The sequence below is a fragment of the Ahaetulla prasina genome, chromosome 1 (assembly GCF_028640845.1).
Source record: "Ahaetulla prasina isolate Xishuangbanna chromosome 1, ASM2864084v1, whole genome shotgun sequence".
Classification (NCBI taxonomy): domain Eukaryota; kingdom Metazoa; phylum Chordata; class Lepidosauria; order Squamata; family Colubridae; genus Ahaetulla; species Ahaetulla prasina.
The window spans coordinates 9,115,346-9,138,102 of NC_080539.1; the positions used below are offsets into that span (position 1 = coordinate 9,115,346).

The window sequence follows — 22,757 nt, forward strand, 5'->3', positions numbered from 1 at the left end:
CACACCCCATGGCCTATATAAAGGATCTGCTTTCTGGCATTCTTTGAGTCAGGCAAAGTCTAACTTGGATTGCTGAAGTCACATCCTGGTCTCCTGCCTGCCCTGAGAACTCTTACAGAACTTTAGCAAAGCTGCAGAGGCTTTGCAGCCACGCTTGATACGGACTTCCCCGACCCGGCCGTCAGAGGAGGAGTGGGACACGACATAGCCCTTACATCAGGAGGAGGTGGTTCTTGCTCCTCGTCTGAGCTCTGTCTCTCCTCCCTGCCTGCAGGTCTTGCTAATTCCGGACAGCCATGCCTGGACTGACTCTGCCCTTCCCCAGTTTCCTCCAAGACCAGAGGAGCTGCCCTCTCACTCCCTGTCAGTTCTTGTTCCAGGTCATCTTCCACCGCAGATTCAGACTCCGATGGGGGCATGACACAACCTGAGCGCTTCAGCTTATTCGTGCTGTGCTAACAGGCACCATAAAGGGAATACAGGTAGTTCTCGATTTATGGCGGCTGCTCAACGTTATGATGGGCCATCCCCAAAAGGTACTTAAGACCCAATTTTGAGATTACGACAGCTGAACGCAGACACCCCATAGTTATGTGATTCCTTTTTCGGGCACTTGGCAACCGGCTCACCTGTATGGCCTTTTGCAGTGTCCCGCAGTGATGTGACCATCCAGTTTACAGCCTGGACTTCTGATTTCTAGTCATTGGGTATAATGAATTTACTTAATGACCACCACATTCATTTAATGACTGTGGTGTTTACGTAACAACCGCCACAAGAGATTTTTTTAAAAATCAAGTTAGGTCAGGTGGTGACCTACGTAATACCGACAATGACTTATGACTGTCATTCCAGGTTCCATTACAGTTTAACTCAGTTTCTTAAAGTTGTTTAAGTCAGGGATCCCCAACCTGTGGGCTGTGATGGGGTTCAAACCAGGCCATGGAAGCATCCCTTCTCCCCTCCCCCCACCTGTCCACAAAGTGGGGAACTCTGGTTTAAATCAAGGATTACCTACAGTAGTGGCCAAAATTGTTGAAATTTTTGGGAAAAGTGTATTTTTGAGGTTTGATGGCTAATAACACCACTTTTTTGGGGGGGGGGGAGTTTCAAGATAATCCTATTCCACTGCTGGAATGGCCTGGGAATAGCCCAGACCTTCACCCCATTGAAAATCTAGGGAGCCGACTCAAGAAACTTGTTAGTCAGAAGCGACCCAGCAATAAAACCCAGTTAATAGAAGCCATCGTTCAATCTTGGTCTCACATTATAACAGCTGCAGAACTCAAAGACTTGGTTCACTCCATGGGAAGATGTTGTAAGGCCCTAATTCATGCAAAAGGTTACACAACTAAGTATTAACTGACATGGTGATCATTTTTGTATATCTCACTTTTTCTATGGTGATAATGTTTGTATATCTCGTTTTTTCTGTGTTTCACTTTTCTTCTTTCTACTTCTTTCTATTGTAACTGCTATTTCTAATAGCAAATCCTTCATAAAAGTGATTGCATGACATTCTGGATTAAATCATCTTTCCATTGATATATAATTTTATGGTACTACTCCAAAAAAAGTGATGTTATTAGCTAGTTTTAGAAAATACACTTTTCCCCCAAAGGTTTCCACAATTTTGGCCACTACTGTATCTGTGAAGGAGTTAGTGATTCTCCACAGGGTAACATCAAATTTGGGAGCAGAGAAACACTTACCTGTCAGAAAAACCAGGATGTCTCCAGCCGAGCCATTCAAATGGACATCCAGGGTCACTTTGACAGTCTGAAACAAACAATGCTAAGAGTTTTTAGGAGGAACTCACGTGCAACATTTATTTTTCCACACCGTGCTAACTACTACAGGTAGTTCTCGACTTGGGACCACAACTGAAATGATTGAAAATTGAAATCCCCAAAATTTCTCTTGCTAAGCAAGGCAGCTGTTAAGTGAGTTTTGCCCCATTTTACGAGCTTTCCTGCCACGGGAAGTGAATCACGGCCGTGGTGTAGTTAGCAACTGTTAGCAACTGTTGAATGAATCTGGCCTTCCCGCTGACTTTGAATGTCAGAAGGTCATAAAAAGTGATCACATGACCCTGGGACACCGCACCTGTCACAAATATGAGTCAGTTGCCGAGCGACTGAATTTTCATCATGTGACCATGGAGATACTGCAACGGTCATAAGTGTAAAAACCAGTCATAAAATACAGTGCCACTGTATCTTTGAAGGGTCACTAAATGAATGGCCGTAAATCAAGGACTACCTGCATTGCAAGGTTACCTTAACAGAATCTTCCAAATCTGGAAGTGTAAATTTCGTGCCATCTCTTAGAATAGAATAGAATAGAATAGAATAGAATAGAATAGAATAGAATAGAATAGAATAGAATAGAATTTTTTATTGGCCAAGTGTGATTGGACACACAAGGAATTTGTCTTGGTGCATATGCTCTCAGTGTACATAAAAGAAAAGATACCTTCATCAAGGTACAACATTTACAACACAAATAATGGTCATTATATCAATATAAATCATAAGGATTACCAGCAACAAAATTACAGTCATAGTCATAAGTGGAAAGAGATTGGTGATGGGAACGATGAGAAGATTAATAGTAGTGCAGATTCATCTCTTTTACAGTTTAAGAACCGTGGGTGAGTGTGCCCCTTCTGAGTTTTTTTTCTCCACCCTTTATGCAGCTGTGGGATCCCCTTCCTCTTATCTCAGGGGTCTGCAAACTTGGCTCTTTTAAGACTTGTGGACTTCAACTCTCAGAGTTCCTCAGTTGAAGTCCACAAGTCTTAAAAGAGCCAAGTTTACAGACCCCTGTCTTATCTGATGGTTCTCTAGGCCAGCAGTCCCCAACCTTTTGTTGTGTCTCGTCCGATCTCACCGCAGCCGGGGCCTTCTTATCTGCTTCCGAACATGGAGGAATGTCCTAGTATGCCTCCCGGCCCCAGCCCTGGCTCCATGCCCAGACAGGCTGAAGTGGAGGAAGTATCTCCAGCCCCCAGCTCTGGCTCCATGCCCAGGCAAACGGAGCAATTAGACCCCTCCCCCTCCTCCACAGCATGTGAGCCTGAGGGAGGTCAATTGCCAACAGCTGCAGACTGGAGTGACCCACACGTCAGAAGACTTGATAGACGGAGGCAACAGAAGGAAGGGAGGGGCAGGCCTGGATAAGTGCTGAGTCATGGAGCCACACCCTATGGCCTATATAAAGGACCTGCTTTCTGGCATTCTCCGAGTCAGGCAAAGTCTAAACATATCTTGCTGAAGTCACTTTCTGGTCTCCTGCCTGATTTGAGGACTTTGCTAGGACTTTGGCAGAGCTGCGGAGGCACGCCTGATTCGGATTTCCCTGACCCGGCCGTCAGCGGAGGAGTGGGACACGACATTTTTCCAGACACAATTTTCCAGATTGGCAGCCCAGCCCAGTGCTGGGAAGGGGAGGCGTGTGAGTGGCAAGCGCCCATGCCCACCGCAAGTGGCACATGTACGTACGTACTCTTTCTGCTCAGGCGATTGTAAATGTTTGTACATGAGCGGAGGAGGGTGCTTGCACGAGACAGCAGGCACTTGCACTCGTGCACAAAGCTCTCCTTGTGCGAAACAGAGGGCGCTTGTGTTCGCTCACAAAGCTCCACTCACACAAATGGAGCTTCACATTTGTGAGCTTGTCTGCCCCTCTTGCAAGGGGAGCTTCACAGGTGTGCTCTTGACCATTTCTCCCGTGGCCCAGGTTTGAACAGGCTGCAGCCTGGTAGTAGGCCGCAGCCCGGGGATTGGAGCCAGAGGTGGGTTTCAACAGGTTCTGACCAGTTCTAGAAAACCCTTAGCGGAAATTTTGAGTAGTTCGGAGAACCGGTAGTAAAAATTCTGACTGGCCCCGCCCCCATCTATTCTTTGCCTCTCGAGTTCCAGCTGATCGGGAGGAAATGGGGATTTTGCAGTAACCTTCCCCTGCAACGCCCACCAAGCCACGCCCACCAAGCCACACCCACAGAACCGGTAGTAAAAAAATTTGAAACCCACCACTGGTTGGAGCCCCCTGCTCTAGTCTAGCCAACATCTTGTTGCCTACTTTATACCGGTCTCCCAAGATCAAGGGTGTCAACCTCAACTTCACTGAGGACCACATCAGGACTGTGGTTGATCTCAGGGAGCTGGGCAGGTGTGGCCGACTGGGTGGGCGTGGCCATCTTGACACCACTAACTGGGCATGGCCGACTAGGTGGGTGTGGCCAGCTTGACACCACTTGCCAAACCGCTGGCATGTTTCCTCTTCGCATTGGGCAGATTCAGCTCATGCGACGTGGGCCAACCGCTTACATTCTCCAGGAGGGGCCCGCAAACTGGATCCAACCACATTGCAGGTCAGATGCGGCCCGCGGGCCTTGGGTTTGACACCCCATTCCCATCTAGCACTGACGACGTTACCTAGTTGGGCAATGTAACACCTGCAAGCAAACAACCAAGCTTGGAAACCACCAAGAACTCCTCAAATAAATAAATTGAAAGTGAAAGTGAAAGTGAGCCGGTACCTCTGTGATGAAGGCAGAACTGTTGGCATCTCTGGGGCCCAGAGCATCACAGAAGATCTCCTCCACCAGGTATGTTCTTCCTGGAATCTCCACCACCGAGCAATTCCCAAAGAAGGCCGAGAACTTCTCCACATCCAAGGTGGCAGACATCACGACCACCTTCAAGGGTTCCTTCCTTTTAAGTTCTTTGTCGTGGTGGAAGAGCTGCTTCAAGAGGCCAAAGAGGATATCCTGAAAGAGAAGGGGTCCTCCTAATGCCCACGTTTTGGAAAAAATAGTTCCGCTTTCAAACATGGGACACACTGATGGGCTCTCACAGCCAATCCTAAACTGACCTTTTCATTGGCAAAAATATTCCCAGCTTGTCCGGGAAATACCAGATAAGACTGCAGGTACAGGGGTGGGCTGCTGGGGGTTCGGAGGGGTTCGGGAAAACCTCTCGCTAAGATTCTGTGCAGTTCGGAGAACTGGTCCCTTGGCTGCAACAGCTTCCTGCAACCATCTGCCAGCGAAAACGGAACTTGGGAGGGCCGCACGCAACCCGCACGAGCTCCGTTTTCAGTTGCGAGGGCCTCCTGCAACCCACCACCAGCAAAAATGAAGCTCCCGAGCTCCCGTTTTTGGTGGCGGAGGCACTGCGGGCCGGTCCTTCGCTGTTTCCAGGGCGGCCCTGTGGGCCAGATCTAAGTACTCTGTGGGCTGGATCTGGACCCCAGACAGGGGTGGGATTCAAAAATTTTAGCAACTGGTTCTCTGCTCGGTTGCTGGGTGGGTGGGCGTGGTCATGGTGGCATGGCCTACTTAGCCTCCTGCACCACGGTGGGGGTTTGGTTTTTTTGCCCTCCCGAAGCTTTCTTCGAGCCTCCGGGAGGCTTTCTTCGAGCCTCCGGGAGGACGAAAACGGCCTCCCCCAGGCTCTAGAGACCCTCCGGAGGCCGGAAATGGTCCCCTTTTCCGGAACTTCCGGGAGGCCCGTTTTTTGCCCTCCCAGAGCTTCCCGCAGGCTTTACCCTTACCTGGCATCCAAAACAGGCCGCGTGGAGATTCTTGGGAGGGGAAGGGTGGGCGGAGTCAGCCAGTCCTTGCAACTATCAGTTCGGCAAACCAGATGTAAAATTAGCATCCGGTTCACCTGAACCGGTCCAAACCAGCTGAATCCCAGTCCTGCCCCCAGGCCTTGAATTTGACACCCTGGCCCTAAAGTATTACTTTGACCTGGGCTGCATCTTTTTTTTTTTTCTGCATTAAGTCCTAAGATCTGAGCTTACCCTTTTCCTTCACCCTCCCATGCCCCCTTCTTCTTATGCTGTGTCTTTCAGATCTAGGGAGTCCTCCGGGATCCTATGCACAGTCACTCACGCCCTCGTCACTTCCCGCTTGGATTACTGCAACGCTCTCTACATGGGGCTCCCCTTGAAGAGTACCCGGAGGCTTCAACTGGTCCAGAATGCGGCCGCACGGGTGATTTAGGGAGCGGCTCGAAGCTCCCATATAATACCTATCCTGCGCAGGCTGCACTGGCTTCCGGTTGCCTTCCGGGTGCTATTCAAAGTGTTGGTTATCAGCTTTAAAGCGCTCCATGGCTTAGGACCGGGTTACTTACGGGACCGCCTGCTGCTACCGGCGGCCTCCCATCGACCAGTGCGCTCCCACAGAGAGGGTCTCCTCAGGGTGCCGTCGGCCAGACAGTGTCGACTGGCGACTCCCAGGGGGAGGGCCTTCTCTGTGGGGGCTCCAGCCCTCTGGAACGAGCTACCCCCAGGGATACGCCAACTCCCTGACCTCTGGGCCTTCCGGCATGAGCTGAAGACTCTTTTATTTCATCGTGCAGGACTGGCCTAATAGTTTTTTAATGGGGTTTTTTAATAGTTTTTAGAATTTTCAGACTATTTAAATTAATTTTTTTAATTTGTTTTTAATTTTTATATTTGTTGTTCTTAGTTGGCTGTAAACCGCCCTGAGTCCTTCAGGAGAAGGGCGGTATAGAAATTGAAATAATAAATAAATAAATAAATAAATAAATAAGCGCACCGCAAAGTGCCAACATCGCTTAAACACTGGATAATTGGCTGGCTGGTTCAGCTTCCACCAAGCCAGAGATAAGGTAAAGGTAAAGTTTCCCCACACACATATGTGCTAGTCGTTCCTGACTCTAGGGGGCGGTGCTCATCTCTGTTTCAAAGCCAAAGAGCCAGAGCTGTCCGATGACGTCTCCGTGGTCATGTGGCCGGCATGACTCAACACCAGAAGCACACAAAACGCTGTTACCTTCCTACCAAAGGTGGTCCCTATTTTTCTACTTGCATTTTTACGTGCTTTCGAACTGCTAGGTTGGCAGAAGCTGGGACAAGTAACAGGAACTCACCCGATTACACAGCACTAGGGATTTGAACCGCTGAACTGCCGACCTTTCGACTGACAAGCTCAGCGTCTTAGCCACTAAGCCAGAGATATAAATCTCAACTGGCTTTTTTCATTAGCACTGACCGTGCAGAGACTCCGTTCGTGAGCTTCGTCTAGAATAACGATGCTGTATTGGGTCAGATGCGGGTCCGCCAGGATTTGCCTTAACAAGCACCCATCCGTCAGATACTTGATCGCGGTTTCCTGTGCCATTTAGAATCAACAGAGTTAATATTAATCAGTAAAATAGAATAGAATAGAATAGAATAGAATTTTTATTGGCCAAGTGTGATTGGACACACAAGGAATTTGTCTTGGTGCAGATGCTCTCAGTGTACATAAAAGAAAAGATACATTCATCAAGGTACAACATTTACAACACAATTGATGATCAATATATCAATATAAATCATAAGGATTGCCAGCAACAAGTTATAGTCATACAGTCATAAGTGGAAAGAGATTGGTGATGGGAACTATGAAACGATTAATAATAGTGCAGATTCAGTAAATAGTCTGACAGTGTTGAGGGAATTATTCATTTAGCAGAGTGATGGCCTTCGGGAAAAAACTGTTCTTCTATATGAATATAGGTGTATATAATGAAATATATGAATACCTATTGCAATATAAAATGGAAGATGAGGTGGTTAAAGAAACAATGATCAAATGGGCAAAAAACTTCGGATACAATATAGAAATGGGAAAAAATGTGGAGAACAAATATAAAAATGACAATGTCAGCGGCATTCAAGGAAAACCAGTTGAAAATGTTTTATAGATGGCACCTTCCACCTGCAAGGCTTGCTAAGATGTACCCAAATAGCTCCACATTATGTTGGAAGTGTAAAAAGATAATATGGAATGTATTACCATATATGGTGGACATGCCCAGCAGCGAAAAAATTCTGGGTTAAAATTAAAATGTGGCTGGAAGAAATAACTAATCAACATATAGACTGGAGACCAGAGACCTTCCTGCTGGGAATATTCAACACAAAATACAGTAAAGAAATAGGATACCTAATTCTACATATAATAACAGCTGCCAGAATAGCATACGCACAGAAGTGGAAAAACGAGAATATACCAATGGAGGAGGAAGTGATAAAGAAAATCTTGGACTGTGCTGAGATGGATAAAATAACAAAGGAGTTAAAAAAAAGAAGAGTTGAAATATTACATAGCATGGAACAAATTGTGTAATTGGCTAGAGACTAGAAATATTAAATAATGAAAAAAGGTGAAAAGCTTATATATATATATATGTATATAAAATGGCAATGTACAAAAGAAAATGAATAGTTAAAAGGATAGATAGGATAGAAGACAAAAAGAAATGAGAGAACAGGACAAAAAAAAGTATAATTAAATGAAATGAGGGGGGAATAAGGATGTAAATATGAGAAGAATAAGGAAAGGAAGCTGATGTAAAAAAGGAATATATGTTTTATGTCAATGTATGTTATGTATTGTTCTTTTTTGTTAATATGTATGCATGTATGTATGTTTGTATGTATGTTTTTGTAGGTTTTCACGGGTATAGGTATGTAGGTCTTGGCATATTCAGGTCTTTTCCCGTGTAAGGTTGAGAGTATCTTGGCGACGTTTCGACAAAGTCTCACTCATCATCTTCAGGCTGGTGCTTTCGGCTTCGTGCTTGTGCGAGCAAAGCGTGGTCGGAGTTGCCGTCTCTCTATAAATATTGGTGGGGAGGTGGGGAGTGTTGCTGTGAGCGGGTTGGTTGGCTGTGTGGTTGCATCTTGATTGGTAGATGGAGTGAGTTTTTGCAGATTGGTCGGCTCTTTCACAGCATCCTGTGTGTGTATGTGTGTGTGTGTGTGTGTATGTATATGTATATGTATATATGTATATATGTATATGTATATGTGTATATGTATAAAATAGAATCAATATTTAGTCAGGGATGTCCTTTGGATTATAGCAAAGAAAACTCTTCAAGCTCCTTGAAGGGAATCCTCCAATCAGAAAAACAATGCTTTTTATTCAATGACTTTTCAAAAAAGTATTAAAAAGTAAAGGGAATGGTTTCTCCTGTCCAGTCATATTTGACTCTAAGGGGCGCTGCTCATCAAATAAACACTAGACTCTGGAGCTTATTTTCAGGAAAACACAATTTCAGGGTGATTACCCTGGCTGGGCGTCCTGCCCCTGGTGTGCACACAAAAGCCGGCAAGTGCGTGGGAACCTACGGTATCCGGCAGCAGCTGCAACCCACCTGTTGTGCCTTGTCCTCCCTCCTCTCCTCAGCCGGGCCCCTCCCTCCTCCTGCCGGGCCTGCTATCAGATTCAGAGTCTGATAATGAAGAGGAACGGCCTGGCATGCCTCCAGCCCCCAGCCCCGGCACCATGCCCGGACAGAATGTCAGGAATGAACAAACAAACCTCCTTTCTACAGCGTGTGAGCACGAAGCCAGCCACGTGTTAGAATTGCCAGCAGCAGATCCGGAGGAAGGGAATTTACAGTGGACGGATCCCCGCTTCCGGAGAATTGAGAGGCGATGTCAGCAGAAGGAAGGGAGGGGCAGGCCTGGATAAGTGCTGAGTCATGGAGCCACACCTCATGGCCTATATAAAGGATCTGCTTTTTGGCATTCCTTGAGTCAAGCAAAGTCTCATCTGGTTTGCTGAAGTCACACCTTGGATTCCTGCCTGCCTGAGAAATCTGAAAGGAATTTGGCAAAGCTGCAGAGGTTTCATGGCCACGCTTGATACAGACTTCCCAGACCCGGTCGTTGGAGGGGGAGGGGGACACGACACCACCGGACCTTTGGTTGGCACACTCTAAGGCTACCCAGAGCAGAAGGCACGGAGCAGAAGGCAATCCTGATGCATCGTGCTGGCTGCAGGCAAGCTGAGAGAAGCAAAGATGACTCTCCCGCAGCTACCTGAGGCGACCTGCGGGCTGCAGGCAAGCCGAGAGACGCGAAGACGAGCCTCCCGCAGCTGCCTGCTTCTGTGGCCCGCCACTGCTAGCTTTCCCTGAGGCCCGCTTGGCCCATCCAGATCACCTGCCCCCCCCCCGCGCCTCTACTTCTGCCTGTTTGCACAGGTACTTAACTCACCTGTGCTGCGAGGGCTGCGGCTGCTGCCAGACACTATCGGCCTGCCCGCGCTCGCCACCTCATATGCTGACTTCGCCCATCCCCCTTAACTAGGGCTTAGTTTTGGGATAGGGCGTCTAAACCGACCCGTGCGCTCTCACAGAGAGGGACTCCTCAGGGTGCCGTCAGCTAGGCAGTGGCGTCTGGCGACACCCAGGGGAAGGGCCTTCTCTGTGGAGGCTCCCACCCTCTGGAACGAACTCCCCCCAGGACTCCGTCAACTTCCGGACCTCTGAATCTTCCGTCGCGAGCTTAAAACACACTTATTCATCTGCGCAGGACTGGATTAGTTTTTAAATTTATATTGGTTTTAAATGGTTTTTATTATTTATATTGCTTTTTAATTCGGCTTTGTAGAATAAGTTTTTTAACTGTGGTTTTAGTCTGTATTTATATGTCTTTTACTTGCCTGTGAACCGCCCTGAGTCCCTCGGGAGATAGGGCGGTATATAAATGTGATTAATAAATAAATAAATAAATAAATAAATTGACCTGGAACTTATTTTGGGGGGTAGGTCCTATTTTCCGGTATTTATCTTCTCGCATTTGCATGCTTTCAAACTGCTAGGTGGGCAACAGCTGAGGCAGGAGGCAACAGCTGAGGATAGGGTGAGGCAGCTCATCCCATCATGCGGCACTCGGGTCTCGAACCTTTCCAGGCTGTCAACTGGAAAGCCGAGAAGCTCAGCGTCTTTAACCGCTGAGCTATCGCGCTCCTTAACAAAAAATCATCATCATCGTAGTATAATTTAATAATCGGGTCCTGGGAATTAATTTATTGATAGATAAAAAATGCCAAATCCAGTCTAAACAATCTGACTGTGCAACTAACCATAGTAGTAGTAGCAGTAGTAGCAGTAGTAGTAGTAATAATAATAATAATACGAAATCTAGCATACTTATCTCGTTTGCTGTGTATACTGTCATTTTGTGTAAATAAAATAATAATAATAATAATAATAACAACAACAACAACAACCACCACCACCAGTCTAAACATCTGGTTCACGGCACGATGAAGAATAATAACCGGAAAGAGACAGAATATTACATGGTCAAAAAAAAAACAAAACCCCAGCAGGCAACACAGATAACAAGAAAACCTGACAATGGCTAAGATGCATATAAAGCCAAAATTGAGAAGACAATTTAAACAAAATATACTTTTTGTTAAATACTAAAAGAAAAGAACCTTGTTTTAAATATCCGCTTATCAGGGTCAAGGATTTTTTTTCCCCTCTTCCCTCCTCTTTCTTTTTTCCTTGAGTGCTGCTGCATCATTTTTAATTTTTATTTTTTATTTTGAATTTATATCCCGCCCTTCTCCGAAGACTCAGGGCGGCTTACAATGTGTTAAGCAAGAGTCTTCATCCATTTGTATATTATATACAAAATCAACTTTTATTGCCCCCAACAATCTGGGTCCTCATTTTACCTACCTTATAAAGGATGGAAGGCTGAGTCAACCTTGGGCCTGGTGGGACTTGAACTTGCAGTAATTGCAAGCAGCTGTGTTAATAACAGACAGACTTAGTCCGTTGAGCCACCAGAGGCCCTGTTTTTGACTGAAAACTAGGAGAAAAAAAACCAGGCACTATCATGTTCCTAAACATAAGACAGGAACCTCTTCTGACTTTTTTTTTTAAAAAAGCAGACAAATCCAATAAAGAACCACACATCTCAAGAATAATCTGGATTCGAACCCATACCTCGGAGATGCATTCCTCAAAGCGAACCTGGTATCCCACGAGGCCCCCCACTGGGCAGCCTAGCTCCTCTGCCACTCTTTCGGCCACAGAGATGGCAGCCATGCGCCGCGGCTGCGTCACAGCAATTGTGCCATGCCTGGCATACCCTATAAAAAGCAAGTGAAAGACATTATCGAGTTTTGGAAAAAAGAAGAACAAAAACCCACCCTTTGAAAAACATTTGTTATTTTATACACCTCAGTGCAGGTACTCCTTGACTTACAACCATTCACTTAGTGGCCATTCGAAGCTACAAAGCGACTGGGAAAAAAATGGCTGATGACCATTTTTCACACTTACAACCAGTGATGGGAATCCAATTTTTTTTACTGTTGGTTCTGTGGGCGTGGCATGGCTTGGTGGGCGTGGCATAGTGGGCATGGCAGGGGAAGGATACTGTAAAATCTCCATTCCCTCCCCACTCCAGGGGGAGGTTACTGCAAAATCCCCATTTCCTCCCGATCACCTGGGACTCGGGAGGCAGAGAATAGATGGGGGTGGGGCCAGTCAGAGGTGGCATTTACCGGTTCTCCGAACTACTCAAAATTTCCGCTACCGGTTCTCCAGAACCGGTCAGAACCTGCTGAAACCCACCTCTGATAATGACTGTTGCAACATCCTCGCGGTCATTTGATCAAAACTCAAGATGCTTGGCAACCGACTCATATTCGTGCAACCTTCTGACAAGCAAAGTCAATGGGGGAAGCCCGATGACAAACACTTAATCCCATTACAAACTTAACAACTGCAGTGATTCACTTAACAACCAAAAAAGGTTATAAAATGGGGTAAAACTTAACTTAAAAACTGTCTTAGCAAAGGAAATTTTGGGCTCAATTGCGGTTGTAAGTCGAGGACCACCTATACGCAAGAATCTAGTCCAATGATGGCTAACCTATTCCGGACCAAGTGGCCAAAGCACGCACATGTGCGCATGTGCCCGAACCCCCAAAATGCAATGCGTGTGCGGCCCCGCACGCCCCACTGTGTATGTGTGCACGGCCACTGCACGCGCTCCCTGATGCAAGCGTGCACCGCCCACTCATGTGCCCTGGCCCCCGCATGTGTGCGCCACCCATGCACATGTGTATGCAGCCCCCACACATCCCCACTCAAGTATGCGCGCGCACCCCCCTGCACCTGCGTGGTAGAGACCTGAAAACTAGCTGGCCAGCAGGAGGCACATGTGCATGCACAGTGAAGCTGAACTCGGGCGATGGCTCACCCACAGAGAGGGCGCTGTGTGCCACCTCTGGCATGCCTGCCATAGGTTCGCCATCACGGATCTAGTTACTTAAAGTTGAATACTAAATTGTTCCAGATAAATGTCAACACAATTTCAGAGGGGTTGGACTTGGGCTTTATGAAAATGATGGCTAATCTTTTCCAGACCGAGTGACCAAAGCGTACACATGCGTGTGAGAATGCGTGTGCGCATAACCCGCAAAATGCAATGCGCGCATTGCCCCACCACATGCGCATGCACGGCAGAGACCCAAAGACCAGCTGGGCAGCAGAGTTGAACTGGGACGACGGCTCGCACGCCATCAGAGATGACGCTGCGTGCCATTTCTGGCACACGTGCCATAGGTTCGCCATCACGGGTTTATGGCAATGTAAGAACTCTAAGCTAACGACACACTTAACTCCGCCCTCCCAACTCTGCCTGCTTTTCTCCTGTACAAACCTTGGCAATTACTCGCGCCCGTGAATCTCGGAAGTGGGATACACTCGTGCGTAGACGCTCTTACCTTCTTCAAATAAATATTTGGGAAGTTGGGTGGTTTTTCCGCTTCCCGTCTCACCAGTCACCACAACAAACGTGTTGCCTTGAATGGTCTCCACTAATTTCCTTCGGAATTTGCTAATGGGCAGCTGTGCAGAGTTCGGAGTTTTTCCCTTTCCTCCCTTCGGCATTTCGGGTGGCGGCTGCTGTATGGGCACAAAACACAAGTAAAACGGAGAAACGTGCAGTTAAGCGATCAAAGGAATCACAACAGATCTTTTTTTGTTAAGTTTTCGTTAAGCTAATTAATATTAAGTCCTTTGGAAATGATGAAACCTGCTCAAGGTTCTCTGTAGAGCAGGGTGACTGAGCTGGCTGGTCAGTAAGTGTGTGTGTGTGTGTGCGTACACGCAAGGTGCGCAAAACAATAGGCATAACTTTTTTTTTTCTAAATTTGCATTTATATCCCGCCCTTCTCCGAAGACTCAGGGCGGCTTACACTATGTTAGCAATAGTCTTCATCCTATTTGTATATTTATATACAAAGTCAACTTATTGCCCCCAACAATCTGGGTCCACATTTTACCTACCTTATAAAGGATGGAAGGCTGAGTCAACCTTGGGCCTGGTGGGACTTGAACCTGCAATAATTGCAGGCAGCTGTTGTTAATAACAGGCTGTTTAGCAGCCTGCGCCACTCAAGGACCCTTTTGCAAACAAACAAACTTTGCAAACAAAGGCCCACTGTTTTTTTTTTTCTTTTTACGTGCAGGGTTCCAATCACAACATTGCACCTTAGGTGACGGTAAAGGTTCCCCTCGCACATACGTGCTAGTTGTTCCTGACTCTAGGGGGCGGTGCTCATCTCCGTTTCAAAGCCGAAAAGCCAGTGATGTCCGAAGACGTCTCCATGGTCATGTGGCCGGCATGACTCAACGCCAAAGGCGCACGGAACGCTGTTCCCTTCCTACCAAAGGTGGTCCCTATTTTTTCTACTTGCATTTTTTACGTGCTTTCGAACTGCTAGGTTGGCAGAAGTTACATGGCAGCACTAGAGAATCGAACTGCTGAACTGCCGACCTTCCGATCGACAAGCTCAGTTTCTTAGTCACTGAGCCACCGCATCCCTGTGCATTGCACCTTACGTTTTGCAAAATTTGGATTCTTTACATACCCTAAGTCTAGTTTTCCTGAGTTTCAGCTTGTCCAGCTGCAGGTAAAGGGAGAAACTGTAACAGTAATAGAGTTGGAAAGGACCTTGGATGTCATCTAGTAGTCTAACACCCTGCTCAAGCAGGAGACTTATACTATCTCTGATAAACTGTCCAGTCTCTTCTTAAAAGCCTTTAGTAATGGGGCACCCACAACTTCCACTGGTTAATTGTTCTCACTGTCAGGAAATTTCTCCTTAGTTCTAAGTTGCTTCTCTCCTTGATTAGTTTCCACCCATTGCTTCTTGTTCTACCCTCAGGTGCTTTGGAGAATAGTTTGACTCCCTCTTCTTTGGGGCAGCCCCTGAGATATTGGAACACTGCTTTCATGTCTCCCCTAGTCCTTCTTTTCATTAAACTAGACATGCCCAGTTCCTGCAACCGTTCTTCGTATGTTTTATCTTCTAGGCCCCTCATCATTTCTGTTGTTCTTCTCTGAACACTTTCTAAAGTCTCAACATCTTTTTTGAAACCTTGAGACCACCTTTGTCTCTAATTTTTTGTTTTTACATCCACAGAGATTCTCAGTCATCCAGGTCATGGTTGTCCCAAAGGTGTTTTTTTCAGGAGGCAACTGGATTTTCTCGTTTTTTCTTTGAAGATGTTTTGCTTCTCATCTAAGAAGCTTCTACAGCTCTGACTGGATGGTGGGGAATGGAATATAAATATAAATATAAATCCGTCCATTCCCCACCATCCGGTCAGAGCTGAAGAAGCTTCTTGGATGAGAAGCAAAACATCTTCAAAGAAAATCGAGAAAGTCCAGCTGCCTCTTGAAAAAAAAAATCACCTTTGGTCACATTTTTCTTTACACCGTTATGCGGCATTTACTAAACGTGGCACCCTCCACCCGTATTATTGATCGCAGAAGGCATTTTCAGACGATGCAAGGGGCAATCCAGCCAGAGCTCTTAACCGCATCTCAAAACAAACCGAAAGCCAAGGGGAGGCACTTCCAAACGCGTGCAGTCAGAAACCGGTTGGTCGTATTGCAACCATTTCTGGTTTGCAACAAAAAAAAAAAAGGAAGAAAAGTACTATCAGCGCAGAGTTTACAATTCTCCCAGGTTAAGAAAACTGCATTGGGGGAAAAACATTAACCTGGTGATTTTAAAGAGGGGGGGTGAGATCTGTAACAATTGCAAAACTCTGGGTGAAGCATGCTGGGAGATGTAGTTCCACAGCATAAGCCAAGGAACTATGAGGCTTAAACCGAGCACACACACACAACCCCGCTCAGCCGACGTCCTGCGCATGTGCTGTACTACACTCCCCATCCTCCACGGCCAGCGACGCCTTCCCACTGGAAACAGTCCTTCTTACCTCTTGCACGCGAGTCCTTCCACAAGCGGCAGCTGCGGCCACGTGACTCGTGGAGAACACGTGGTTACAACACGCGCGCGCACACACACAAACAGACGTCACGTTCTTCCGGGCACAAGCCCCACCTACCCGTCCAACCCCGCCCCTTTTTTTGATCAGCTGTAGCACTTTGGACTGTCATCGGACGAGAAACTGATTGATTGATTGAGGAAGAGGTGGATGGATAGAGGGATTGATTATCTGCTATCGATCTAGTCGGGGATTTAGCAATTGCACCGATTACGTGAATGAACGCTGAAAAGGTGGCGGAGTTTCTCACGACCACAGGATAGGAGATCTATCTGCCACCCTCCACTGCCCTCAGAGCTCTTTCTTGACAATTTTAAGATGAGTGGGTGGCTAGCCGAGGAATGCTGGCAGTTGAAGTCCACCCATCTGAAAAGCAAAGTGGCTGGGGAATTCTGGGAGTTGAAGTCCACAGATCTTCAAGCATACTGGCTGGGGGATGCTGGGAGCTGAAGTCCATCCACCTAAAATGCAAGCTGGCCAGTTGGAATTCTGGGAGTTGTGCCTGCGGAATGCTGGGAGTTGAAGCCCACCCATCTGAAAAGCAAGCTACTCAGGGAATTCTGGGAGTTGAAGTTCACCCATCTAAAAAAAACCAAGCTGACTAGGGAATTATGGGAATCAAAGTCCAGACATCTTAAAGTTGCCAGGCTGAGAAACAGGTAGTCCTCAAATTTCGACCACTTTGTTTAGCCATCGTTCCAAGTTACAACAGAACTCAAAAAAGTGACTTTATGACTGGTCCCTGTACTTACAACTATGACAACATCCCCACAATTATGTGATCAAAAGTCAGGTGTTTTATCAGCCAGCACATATACGATCACCATTTGTGACCTTCCCAGCTGGTTTCCAAGAAGCAACATCAATGGGGGAAGCGAGATTTTCTTAATGACTGTGTGATTCACTTAACAACTGCAATTATTTCCTTCACAAAAAAGACCATACAAAAATCAGTTGTCACTCACATAACAACCACCTCACTGAGCAATGGAAATTCTGGTCCCAATCCTGATCGTAAGTCGAGGACTATCTGATGAGAATATTGTTTGAGACTTGCTTGTGCATTGCCGATGATGGCCTGGGTTTATTCCTTGTAATTGGGAAAGATGGAAGGCAAAAGGAAAAGGAGACAGATAATAGAATAACAGAGTTGGAAGACTGGGTCATCTAGTCCAGGGGTCTCCAACCTTGGTCCCTTTAAGACTTGTGGACTTCAACTCCAGAGTTCCTCAGCCAGCAAAGCTGGCTGAGGGACTCTGTGAGTTGAAGTCCACAAGTCTTAAAGGGACCAAGGTTGGAGACCCCTGATCTAGTCCAACCCCCTCCCACTTGTGCCCCCAAGCAAGAAACAGCAGACGGTTTAGATAGTATCATTGATGCAATGAACAGGAATTTGGCCAAACTCTGAGAGACAGTGGAGGATAGTGGGGCCTGCCATATTATGGTCCATGGGATTGCAAAGATTTGGACACAATTTAGCAACTGAACACCAATCTAGGGCTGCCATAAAAAGGCTGTAAAATTATGAACTGACCACTAGAGGGCAGAAAAGGATATTCTTTGACACCGACACTTAGGGCAGGGCTTCTCAATCTTGGCCACTTGAAGATGTGTGGAACTCCCAGAAATACAGATTCACTGAAGTTTGAGCAAATCAGTTCAGTTTTTACAAAAAATATCAGTAAGCCAAACACGGGTCAGGCAGCTATGTGAATTGAGCCATTGTCTGGGTTCCCACTACACCGAAGGAAGAGTTAGGCCAGGGGTCTGCAAACTTGGCTCTTTTAAGACTTGTGGACTTCAACTCCCAGAGTTCCTCAGCCAGCAAAGCTCCAGCAAAGAATCCTGAGAATTGAAGTCCACAAGTCTTACAGTTGCCAAGTTGGACACCCCTGCCTTATTGGTTTTGCCAAAACCTGGAAGTAGCTGCCCAGGGAATTTTGGGTGCTGAAGTTCACACGGCTTCAAGTTCCCAAGGATGAGAAACACTGCCCTAAGCACAAAATACTGTGTGCCAAAGCCTGGGTTGTGTTTTCTGAACTTTGCTTGAAAAATCACTCCCAAAGAAAAATAAAAAGGAGAGAAAATCCTTCTCCTTCCTGTTGATTTGCAGGTTGCCTTTATCACTGGTAAAACTTCCTGGAGTTAATCTTATCAGTCTGCAGTGAAAATGTTTGCTTTAAAAAAAAAATGACAGTCAAATCCTGCCTTATGACCACTTTCCATTACGTGAGAAGGTTAAATTCCAGAAAGAGCAAACATACCGGCGAATGGCAAGAAAAGGCAGAAGTTGAATACACCTGGATAAGATTTTCTGAGCATGGCCATACGTTCTCGCAAATTAATTCTCATTTTTTTCTCCAGATTTATACAACATCACAGAACCTAAGTGACTTTCTTGTCACGTGGCAGAAAAGCTCTGAATTGCCGTGATCAAAGGACAATGTTGACTTCTCACCCTTCAATCAGCTCAAAGATTGACAGCAATTATTTTATGACCTGTTTTGCTGTAGTTGTTAAGCCAGCTTCAGTTGTTATGTGAATTGGTCCTCACATTTACAACTGTCTCCATGGTTTGCTCTGGAACGAACTTCCCCCCCCGGTTTACGCCAATTGCCTGACCTTCGGACCTTTCGCCGGGAACTGAAAACTTATTTATTTACTCAAGTGGGACTGGCCTGATTTTTAAATTCTAAATTTAAATTCTTAAATTTTAATTGTAATTTTATTGGATATTTTATATGGTCTATTAGACGGTTTTAATTTCGGCCTTTTATTGAATAAGCTTTTTAATTGTTATTTTAGTATGTATATTAATTGTTTTAAATGAAGGCTGTACACCGCCCTGAGTCCTTCGGGAGAAGGGCGGTATAAAAGTTTAATTAATTAAATAAATAAAATAAATAAATGTGATTAAAAAACAGGGGCTTGGCAACTTACGGGACCGCCTACTGCTACCGAATACCTCTCACCGACCCGTGCGCTCTCACAGAGAGGGACTCCTCAGGGTGCCGTCAGCTAGGCAATGTCGTCTGGCGACGCCCAGGGGACGAGCCTTCTCTGTGGGGGCTCCCACCCTCTGGAACGAGCTCCCCCCAGGACTCCGTCAACTTCCGGACCTCCGAACCTTCCGTCGCGAGCTTAAGACACATTTATTCATCTGTGCAGGACTGGACTAGATTTTAAATTTATAGGGGTTTTAATTAGTTTTAATATTTACGGTATATTATTTTTTAAGAATCTGGCTTTAGAATAAGTTTTTTAATGGTTATTTTAATTTGTATATTACTGTTTTTATTTGCCTGTGAACCGCCCTGAGTCCTTCGGGAGATAGGGCGGTATACAAATATGAATAATAAATAAATAAATAAATAAATAAATAAATAAATAAATAAATAAATAAATAAATAAATAAATAAATAAATAAATAAAACTGGCAGGTATTTATGACAGTTGCAGGGTCCTGGGTTCATGTGATCATCATTTATATTAACCTTCCCTGCCGGCTTCCGGCAAACAAAGTCAAGGGGGGGAAGAGCCAGATTCACTTAATGACCATGTGATTCGTTAAGAGATTGCAGTGATTTGCTTAACCCATAGTGGCCAAAAAACTCATAAAGTCGGGCATGACTCACTTAACAAACCACCTTGACTTTGCAATGGAAATTCTAGTCCCGCTTGTGGTCATAACTCTGGATCTTGTAATTCTGGTACTGTACAAAATCAAGCAGGTCTTCTCTTGAGTTTCTTCATCGCCCTTCCCTGTGTCATCTTTTTTGCAGGTCTCCCCTTAGCAACTTCCTCTCTTATCCCAAGTTCAGTTCTCCATTTGCTCAGAGATGCCTGTGAGAACCAGCAGAGGTGCTAAAATATGATTAACATGGTTTAAACAAAATGCTTCCTTGGAGTTAGGAAAATCCCAGTTTTCAATACAATATCATTTTTTCAGGGCTACTGAGTATCTGGGAGGGGTAGGAAGTGAAGGGAGGAGGACACAGCGAACCCTGCCTTGCAACCGTATGATGGAAACCACATGATTTATGTTCTCATGTTCGGTGTTGAGAGACGAGCATTTCTCATCCTTTCATCACGATGGTTTGCAACTATGCTGGAAATGACGATAAATAGATGACAAAATACCCATATGGTTTTTCAATTCATACAGTACTTCTTAACTCTCAAACATTCATTTAGCGACCATTTAAAGTTACGATGACGCTGAGAAAAGTGACTTATGACCATTTTTCATATTTACGTCCGTTACAGCATTATTAATTATTCTCACTGTCAGGAAAGAACTTGTCCTTAGTTCTAGGTTGTTTCTTTCCTTGATTAATCTCCATCTGTTGCTTCTTGTTCTGCATTCAAGGTGTTTTGGAGAATAGCTTAACTCCCTCCTCTTTGTGGCAGCCGCTGAGATATTGGAAGGCTGCTATCATGTCACTGTCTGGTCCTTCTTTTCACTAGACTTGACATAGCAAATTCCCACAACTGTTCTGTAGACAGACCCAATTCCTGCAACCATTCTTTGTATGTTTTAACCTCCAGTCCCCTAATTCATTCATTTATAAAATGGTGTAGAAAATTAGCACCCACCTCTCTCCTAGAAGAATGAAATATTCTAGGAAATATTAAAAAGGCAAAATATTCCCCCTAAAAGAGAAATAAAAGAGACACAGAAACTCAGCCCCATCAGATATTTTGGTGCCAGCTTATCTACAAGACAAAAGACCTTCAGCTCCAGGGTGATAGGATTAGCCCTCACTCAAGATCTAAACCAGGACAAAGCCATTAAGCCATAATATAAATTGCCCGAACCTCTTCATTATATCACCCAGCAAGATTCAACCAAGCATGGGACTCAAGACAAAGTTACCCCTGCATGGCCCCATGGGAGTCTGACAACCAATCGGAATACATTCCTTTCACAGGAACAGGAAACAAGTTCAAAGCCCAAGAGAGGGTATAAATCTCTTTCTCTCTCTCTCTCACCCATGTGCTCGATTGCCCAGGATCTCAAACCATGTGTTCCTGTCCACTGTTAAACCGTCTTTCCAATCAGCCTCCTTGTTCCCATAGTGTCTTTCTTCCCACTTGGAACTGAACCCAGATGGACATTCTTCCAACAATGGAAGAAAATTGATTGCAGAAAATATGACTTTTGTAACAGAGTTGTTAATGCTTGGAATACACTACCTGACTCTGTGGTCTCTTCTCCAACTCCCAAACGCTTTAACCAAAAACTGTCTACCATTGACCTCACCCCATTCCTAAAAGGACTATAAGGGGCGTGCATAAGTGCACAAAAGTGCCTAACATTCCTGTCCTATTGTTTCCTTTCAATAAATGTTCTTGTATATAATGTTATGATAAAATAAAATATAAAATAAAAAAATGGCAATCTATCAAGATAATAAAAAGACCAATAACTATGATAGGATGTGTTATATGTTCAAAGATATATATATATATATATATATATATATATATATATATATATATATATATATATATATATATATATATATATATATATAGGTCTTTAGTTGTTCGGGTTTTCTCCGTGTAAAATTGGAAGTGTCTTGGCGGCGTTTTAGAAGTCTCATTCGTCATCTTCAGGCTTCAACCGTGCTTCTGGGAGCAATGTGTGATCGCAGCTATTTCTTCCTTTTAACTGCTAGTGGGGTTTGAACTGATTGGGTGGGAGCTTGGCTGTGCTCTGATTGGATGGGGTTTTCTGTGCTCTGATTGGCTGGGGGTGTGTCCTGTGTTGGTGGGGGCTTGGTTGTGCTCAGTCTAATCTGTGCTGCAGGGGGATTTGAGCTGGTGAGCTGCACTGCTGCTGTTTGGCTTCGTGTTCGTGGTCGTGCTACATCTTCGTAGTGGGTGTCAGTCTGCTGCATGTATGGATTGGAGGGGTTTGAAGTGGCTAATGTTGCAGCTGCGGTCTGGCTTCTGGTCCTTGGTCGTGCTTCCTGATCAGTGTGGGTTTGGGTGTGTTTTCTGGGTGGATGTGTGGTGGTGACATCCTGTGTGGACCTCGTGAGTGTGGGTCTGGTGTCATTCCTCGTGTTAGGGACACGTTTGTCAATAAGGGCAGGTTTCCAAATGGCTGGTAGGCGGGAGGTATCATCTCGTTTGTTCATGCTGTGTGGGCGTTTTTCTATCTCGATGGCTTCTCTGATTATTCTGTTGTTAAAGTGTTCAGTTTTGGCGATAGTTCTGGTCTTTTTAAAGTCAATATCGTGTCCTGTGACTTTAAAGTGTTGGACCAGGAAGAAGTTAGTTCCTCTTTTTGAATGAGTTCTTGTGTTCTTCAATCGTGCACTTATTCTTCTGTTGGTTTGTCCAATGTATGTGGTGGGGCAGGCGGTGCATGGGATTTCATATACTCCTTGATTTTCTAACTCAATTTTGTCTTTGGGGTTTCTTAGGATGGTGGATATTTTTGGTTTGTGCAGAATGCTGTCTTGATGTTATGTTTGTGGAGGATCTTGCTGATTCTGTCTGTGGTGCCTTTTATATATGGGAGGAGGGCTGTGCCATTTTCTTGCTCTCTGTCTTGGGTTTTAGTGGGGGTTCTTTTGGATTAGTTTGGTAATCTTATTT

General features: G+C 45.4%; 1 protein-coding gene across 5 annotated transcripts in view; it reads right to left on the bottom strand.

Moving 5' to 3' along the window:
- The window catches only part of DHX40 (DEAH-box helicase 40), a 51,461-nt gene extending 35,332 nt beyond the window's left edge, over window positions 1-16,129 (bottom strand). For all 5 annotated transcript variants that reach the window (XR_009152815.1, XR_009152814.1, XM_058164130.1 and 2 more), the window contains exons 1-6: window positions 16,080-16,129; window positions 13,571-13,751; window positions 11,781-11,926; window positions 7,031-7,150; window positions 4,544-4,774; window positions 1,713-1,779 (exon numbers count right to left, since the gene is read on the bottom strand). Coding sequence is in view for 3 of the 5 variants with exons in the window: in XM_058164130.1 (XP_058020113.1) it covers window positions 1,713-1,779; window positions 4,544-4,774; window positions 7,031-7,150; window positions 11,781-11,926; window positions 13,571-13,736 (730 nt within the window). In the remaining 2 variants the exon portion in view is untranslated. The remainder of the gene's footprint in view (window positions 1-1,712; window positions 1,780-4,543; window positions 4,775-7,030; window positions 7,151-11,780; window positions 11,927-13,570; window positions 13,752-16,079) is intronic.
- Window positions 16,130-22,757: the final 6,628 nt, after the last annotated feature.